General features: G+C 41.8%; 1 protein-coding gene across 1 annotated transcript; it reads right to left on the bottom strand.

Moving 5' to 3' along the window:
- Nucleotides 1–6382: 6382 nt before the first annotated feature.
- Nucleotides 6383–7275, bottom strand: LOC129768282 (transcription initiation factor TFIID subunit 11). The gene is made up of 2 exons (XM_055769808.1): nt 6832–7275; nt 6383–6761 (listed from the first exon to the last, which is right to left on the bottom strand). The coding sequence occupies exons 1-2, from the start codon at nt 7170–7172 to the stop codon at nt 6440–6442; spliced, it is 663 nt and encodes a 220-aa protein (XP_055625783.1). The 5' UTR covers nt 7173–7275; the 3' UTR covers nt 6383–6439.

Raw genomic sequence — 7275 nt, 5'->3', positions numbered from 1 at the left:
AGAATGAATGAGAACCACGAATGCTCCTTCCTTTTATATCATTTGGTATGTGTGAAGTAGGCACCTCCTACTCGTTCGCCATGCAAATATTTAGCTTGCCGGTGAACGAAAGAATCCAATCGTGCGCGAAAAAGAAATGACGTCAATTTCGACCAATCAGGACTGGGTATCTCTGTTTGGATAGGGGTTGAGATTTTTCAATTGTTCAATAGTTAGTTTTATGATATATACTGTTTTATTTAATGTGAAAAATTGTTATGGAGTGCCGAAATCGTTTGATGCAAAAATCTCATCAATCCATCATGAAATGAATGAGCAATAAGCGTTTGAAATTGGACATTTTTCACGATTCGATCGATTTTCATTTTTCAATTTGTACCCCAATATGTTCCCGAAAGACGTAATCCTACGTCAAAACACATTACTGTTCCTACTTCGGGAACGAATCAAACGTTCTTGCTTGCACGGTTGGTGGTGTTCAATTAAATATACTTGTGGATTCCGGATCGGACGTGAACTTGATTCACTCATCAGCGTGGAAGAAACTTAAGCAGCAAGAAATAAAGGTTCAACAGATGCCGAAAGGGTTAAACATGTGCAGTGATCAAAGCATATGGAAGCCGCGTACCCTGCATATTTTGGGTTTATTCTGCGCCGAGATTAAAGTTCAACGAAAACGTGAATTAGCTACATTTTTGTCGTAGATGAATGAGAACGCGGTATTTTGCTACTGCGAAGGCGCTTGGTGTTCTGAAGATTGGAGTAGAAGTAAGTCAGCTCGATAAAGAGCAGCAGAGTATGTTTTTTGGTAAAATTAAAGATGTGCAGGTTCAAATCCACATGGACCCCGCATTCAAACCAGTGTTCCAGCCAGTTCGTCGCGTTCCACTTCCCTATGAGACTGCTGTGAACCTGAAATTAGACCAATTGTTAGCGCAGGACATCATTGGAATTAAAACCGGACCAACAACCTGGGTGTCACCGTTAGTCGTAGTCGATAAAGCTAATGGTGAACCTCGAGTGTGCTTAGATTTAAGACGTGTTAACGAAGCTGTAATGCGAGAGCGCTATCCAATGCCGATAGTCGATGAATTGCTCGCACGAATAGGGAATGGAGTAATTCGTAGTAGACTCATGGTGTATGAACGTTTGAAAAATCAAGGCGTAGTTCTGAATCACGAGAAATGTGTGATTGGCCCACTTGAAGTCCAATTTCTTAGTCACGTAATTTCCGCAAACGGCATTCGACCTTCGCCATCTAAAATAGAATCATTGGTATCTTTTCGACGTCCGATGAATTCTGCTGAAGTTAAAAGCTTTCTAGGGCTTGCAAACTATATGAACAAATTTATCGAAAATTTAGCGACTTTAGATGAACCTCTAGGGAAGCTTACAGAACAGTCAGTGAATTTTGAATGGAAATCTGAGCACCAAAAATCTTTAGATGCAATTAAGGAAGCACTTTCGAATACCGCGAGCCTAGGATATTTTAATACTGCACATAATACATCAGTGATTGTAGATGCAAGTCCCACTGCTTTAGGAGCTATACTGGTTCAAACTAATGAATATGATGAACACCGCGTAATATCCTATGCATCCAAATCTCTTACTAAAACTGAAAAACGGTACTGCCTGACGGAGGAGGAGGCGTTGGCGGCAGTTTGGGGAGTTGAAAGATTTCAGATGTATCTTCTTGGTAAAATGTTTGTCTTAGTGACAGACTGTAAAGCATTACAATTTCTATTTGCTACACGTTCAAAACCATGCGCCCGTATAGAAAGGTGGGTATTACGAATACAAGCTTTCGATTATAAAGTTAAGCATATACCAGGAGAAAATAATGTAGCAGATACACTTTCACGATTGTCCACTTTGAAGCCAACGCCTTTCGATTATTCGGAAGAGCTTTTCGTTAACGAAATTGCTAGTGCAGCAGCTGATAACGCCGCCATACGATGGGAAGAAATTAAGATTGCATCTAGACAAGATGATGAATTACATAAACTTCTACAGATTATTGCTTGAGATCGTTTATTTGAGCTTCCAATAGAATATCGCGTTATTGTCCAGGAAATGTGCCAGGTCAGAAATATTTTAATGCGTGGAGATCGGATCGTTGTTCCTGAATGTCTGCGAGAGAAGGTATTGTGTTTAGCGCACGAAGGTCATCCGGGAACACAAATGATGAAAAATCACTTGAGTGCATCTGTCTGGTGGCCTAAAATGGATAAAAATGTTGAAGCGTATGTAATGAAGTGCAGGGGATGTACACTAGTTTCTGCTCCTGGAGTTCCTGAACCTATGGTTCGTCGTGATTTACCGCATGGACCGTGGAAGGTGTCGCAATAGACTTCATAGAGCCACTTCCTGAAGGACAGTTTCTACTCGTAGTGATAGATTATTACAGGTACTTTGAAGTATGTGGGATGAGCAGTATTACAGCGGAGAGTACAATCAAGGAACTAAGAACAATATTCAGTCGTTTTGGGATTCCTGTTACTCTCACTGCCGATAACGCTTCTCAGCTAAGTGGAGATTGTGAAGTATTATCCGCATTTTGTCAAAGCAATGTTATTAAACTCATTTACACCGTACCTTACTGGCCTCAGATGAACGGGGAAGTAGAGCGGCAGAATCGAACAATACTCAAACGACTACAAAATCTCTCATGAACTTGGACAAGATTGGAGGATCGAGCTTCTAACGTATCGCGCTTCGATTCACTCTACAATCGGACGTTCACCGGCTGAAATGATGTTTGGCCGCAAAATTCGTACGAAGCTCCCTCGATTGGCGTACTCTAATTTGAGCGATGAGGAAACCAGATGACGTAGCCACACATCACCTTTTCATCGACTTCAAATCAGCCTATGATACAATCGATCGGGACAAGCTATGGCAAGTTATGCACGAACACGGTTTTCCGGATATACTGACACGAATGATCAAGGCGACGATGGACCGAGTAATGTGTGTGGTTCGAGTATCGGGGATCCTCTCGAGTCCCTTCGAATCTCGGAGAGGGCTACGGCAAGGTGATGGGCTTTCCTGCTTGCTATTTAATATCGCTTTGTAAGGTGTGATCAGAAGAGCGGGGATAGACACGAGTGGCACGATTTTCCGAAAGTCAGTCCAGCTTTACGGCTTCGCAGACGACATTGACATTGTGACACGAAACTTTGAGACGATGAAGGAGACCTACATCAGACTGAAGACTGAGGCCAGTAGGATTGGACTTGTCATCAATACGTCGAAGACAAAATACATGCGAGGAAGAGGCTCTAAGGAGACAAATGTTAGCCTCCCACCAAGAATTCAGATTGGCGGTGACGAAATCGAAGTGGTAGATGAATTCGTGTACTTAGGCTCACTGGTGACCGCCGATAATGACACCAGCAGAGAAATACAAAGACGCATTATGGCAGGAAATCATGCTTAATTTGGACTCCGGAAGACGCTACGGTCGAGTAAAATTCGCCGCATCACGATGTTAACCGTCTATAAAACACTGATTAGACCGGTAGTCCTCTACGGCCACGAGAACGTGGGTTATGCTCGCGGAGGACCAGCGCGGCCTTAGTGTATTCGAACGGAAGGTGTTGCGCACCATCTACGGTGGAGTGCAGATGGATGACGGAATATGGAGAAGGCGAACAAACCATGAGCTGCACCAATTGCTGGGAGAACCACCCATCGTTCATACCGCGAAAATCGGCCGGCTACGTTGGGCTGGGCACGTCGTTAGAATGTCGGACGATAGCCCAGTGAAAATGGTCCTCGACAACGACCCGATATTGGGGGGTCTCCGTAGCCACATTGGTTGCGCGTTCGCTTAGTAAGCGATCGATCGTGAGTTCAAAACTCAGGACCCTCATTGACCATCTTTGTGTTGCTACAGAATAGCTACGTCCACGCAACAATCATCAGCGATGGAGATCGATCCACGGTCGAAATAAGATCGATTCATCCATACAACTGCTCTGCTCTGCAAGACACATCGGGCTGCTGTTCTATAAATAACTCAACAATGATCAATCAACTGTCTCCGCTGTCCGGTGGTCCAACTGGATAATGGAAGAACAGAAAGAATACTCTTACGCCTAAATGGCTACTGTGTGAATGTACCATATGTAATGGTATAGAAGGAATACTGGCGAACGGCAACTGTGTAATGTGCTAATTATAGATATGATAACCATGTGACATGTACACAATTAAAATTCGGCTCTGTTACAGCTAAAATGCTAATGAGCCTTAAATAAATAAATGGGATAAAAAAAAAAACGACCCGATAGGAACGAGAAGAGGTGCGCAGCGGGCAAGATGGCTCGACCAAGTAGAAGCCGACTTGCGGATCGTACACAGACTGCATGGCTGGCGACAAACAGCTATGGACCGAGGTGAATGGAGACGACTTTTGTGTACAGCACAGGTCACTGGAGCCTTCTGCTGATTAAGTGAATTGAAGTGAGGAAACCAGAGATCTTGATAGAATCCAGAAAGAGAAAGGGAGGGATTATAGTGACAATAAACGACGTGCGAGAATAGGAGACATTTCTGTGGGAGATTTCGTGTTATTTAAAAGGATGAAGAAGGACAACAAACTCAGTGTTAGAGGCGAATGAACTGCAAAGTTTAAAGCCTCTTAAAAACAAAGAAAGAAACAAACAAACTCAGCACTGAATATATTAACGAGGAGTTTGTAGTACTGAGTAAACGCGGGGCAGATATAACTGTGAAATCGTAACTACCGGAAAGGAATACAGGAGGAATATAGCACACGTGAAGAAGATCGAAAGCCCCGAGACAGCAACTGCAAATGACACCAATAGGAACATAGAGAGTGACATTTCAAATGAATCAGTTTCGAATTCTCCTAGTGGATCCAACGATGATCGGGTAAAGTCTAAGCGGCAGCGGAAAGAGCCATCTTGGTTTGAAAGCTATTTTTTTTTATTAAATCGTTTATTTTTACAGGCTCAGTTACATAAGTTTAAAGGAGCCAAATTCCTGACTGTATTGTTACAAGTATATATAAACATTTTTCCTTAATTCTAATGTTAATGGTGTAGAAAACCGCGGTCTACTCGAGTTTAGAAGGGTGACATATTTTCTTCAGGAAAAGGAAGAGATAAAAGGATATGTTGACAATGTTCACTCTCACATTCACATTCACATTCATTACACTCAATTCTTAAGCCTATCTTATATCTAATATGTTTTTACATTTCACCTTATTATATATATATTATTATTTGAAAGCTATATATCACATTAATTCAAGAAGTGTTGAGGGGGATGTAGTGGCACACCCCTCGTGCGGTTGAAGAGGCTTTGGTAGACAGGCAATGGGAGAGAGAGTCTGATGAATGGCTCTGAACAAGGTGAAAGAACGAAAAGGGGGATCATTCGGTTCTTCTTCTTTCTTTGTTTTTAAGAGGCTTTAAACTTTGCAGTTCATTCGCCTCTATCATTCGGTTACCGCCATTACAGCTATAAGCACGGAAAAAAGAATTAACACAAGTGTGTGAAAATAAAAGTATATTTAAACCAGAATATAGTTAGTTATTTAATCCATCGATATCCGAAACCATTACACAACCTGAAAGTTTACGTCAAGGAATCTGAAGAAATGTCTGCTGTTTCCACAAAAAACACGACAAACCCATTCTGTTTTGGCCGGATTTCGCATCATGCGATTAGAATAACGTGATGATAGTTCCCAAAGATTACAAACCTACCAATACCACAGATTTTCGCCCCATAGAGATATTAATGAAACACCCTTTTTTTTTAAACAAAATTTTGACCGTTCCACCCTTAAGTTGCAAGAGAGGAATGCGTAATGATCGTTTCGAGTAACAATCACTGTGAGTCCGAATCAGCTGGAAAAGAATTAAACATTACAAGAAGACTGGAACTATTCATCGATAAGACTGCCGAAATAGATTAAAGTTTACATAGTCGGTTACACTGCATAATAAAGCTATTAGATTCTGAAATAGCTAAGATCATTTCTCTTATGCGAAAGAACTAAGACAAGCCACGCATCATGAGAAGCTAAAAAGATCTCACGATCAACGTCAGTTATGGTAGCAAGAGGTTCCACGAAGGACCTGAACCTGAAGGTTCCTACCTCGATTGAGTCAGCTTCTACAGTCTGAATCAGTGGTTCAGGGAATGGAGGCTGAGAAAATGGTTGAACCGCCGTTTTCTCGTTCCCCAAGTGCAAGATCGACAATCGTTTTTGAACATTTCGTAAAAATATACGTATATTCTGATTTGACTTTTAGGTACTTTATGGCCCTTACCATTTAGAGGATCAATTCAGAATCATTCAATCACATATTTTTCATTATGCAATCAAAATTACCCAGTATAAGGTTAAAAAAGTCTTTATATCCGAAAATTAGAAAATCTACAAATATTTAACTAATCAGTTCATTTTAAAAAATTGTTTATGTCCCCGCCCGTTAGGTATCTGTCCCCGTGCTCGCAATCTTCGTACTGCTTCACGAAGATACTTCGGTTGAACCGCTCCCGTTTCACCGTTCTGTTCCATAACATCCAGTGCTTCTTCCACCATTTCCCCCACGAACACCTTCGCTATGCCGGACATGGCTATCACTACGTTCTGGGACACGGAACAACCGGTGATAGTTTGCATTAGTCGTTTCACGGCTGCCTTCGGGAAGGCTGCTCTTCGGTACATTTCATAGCGATCCAGTTGTTCTTCCGTGAAGTTCGAAACGAGAACTCTGTCAATTAAAAACTCGTTTAAATTGAATTCATTCATTGGGGTCCACTGGAAATGCTCGCAATACTCACTGCATTTTCTCCAATTCCTCTTCCTCAACCATTTTCTTAGTCTTCATCTCCTTCAGTTTCGATAGCTCTTGTTCCATTCGGATCTGCTCCCTGCTCGCCGTATCGACAGTGTTGATCTCGCGGCTGATTTCCGGAAGAATTATATCCTCGAATTCGGTTTTCAGGGAGTACGACGACCTGTGGGAAGCATCGTCCTGCAGCTGGGTTGGTTCAATTTTGATTGTTGAATTAGGCGGACCATCAAATAAATCATCCTCCGATGATAGCAACGACTGTATGTCTTTCTTGCCTTCCGGTGCCATGTTATCATCGGAACTGCTAGGTTCTAAAATATTCTCCATGGCTTAAAATGATTACAATATTTTTTTGTTTCTTGGCTACTGAACTATTGAACGGCAGATTGTTTATATTACAATTGAGTTGTTTATTATGATCTGACGTACA

Source organism: Toxorhynchites rutilus, chromosome 2 (genome assembly GCF_029784135.1).
Source record: "Toxorhynchites rutilus septentrionalis strain SRP chromosome 2, ASM2978413v1, whole genome shotgun sequence".
Lineage (NCBI taxonomy): Eukaryota > Metazoa > Arthropoda > Insecta > Diptera > Culicidae > Toxorhynchites > Toxorhynchites rutilus.
Note: the sequence above shows the minus strand (reverse complement) of the source record. Positions and strands in the feature narration are given on the sequence as shown.

Bases quoted from the DNA above. Each gene is read 5' to 3' on its own strand.
- LOC129768282 (XM_055769808.1), bottom strand. From the start codon at position 7,172: ATGGAGAATATTTTAGAACCTAGCAGTTCCGATGATAACATGGCACCG. The intron at 6,762-6,831 runs GTGAGTATTGCG...TTTAATTGACAG, and splicing joins GAGGAATTGGAGAAAATGCA to AGTTCTCGTTTCGAACTTCA.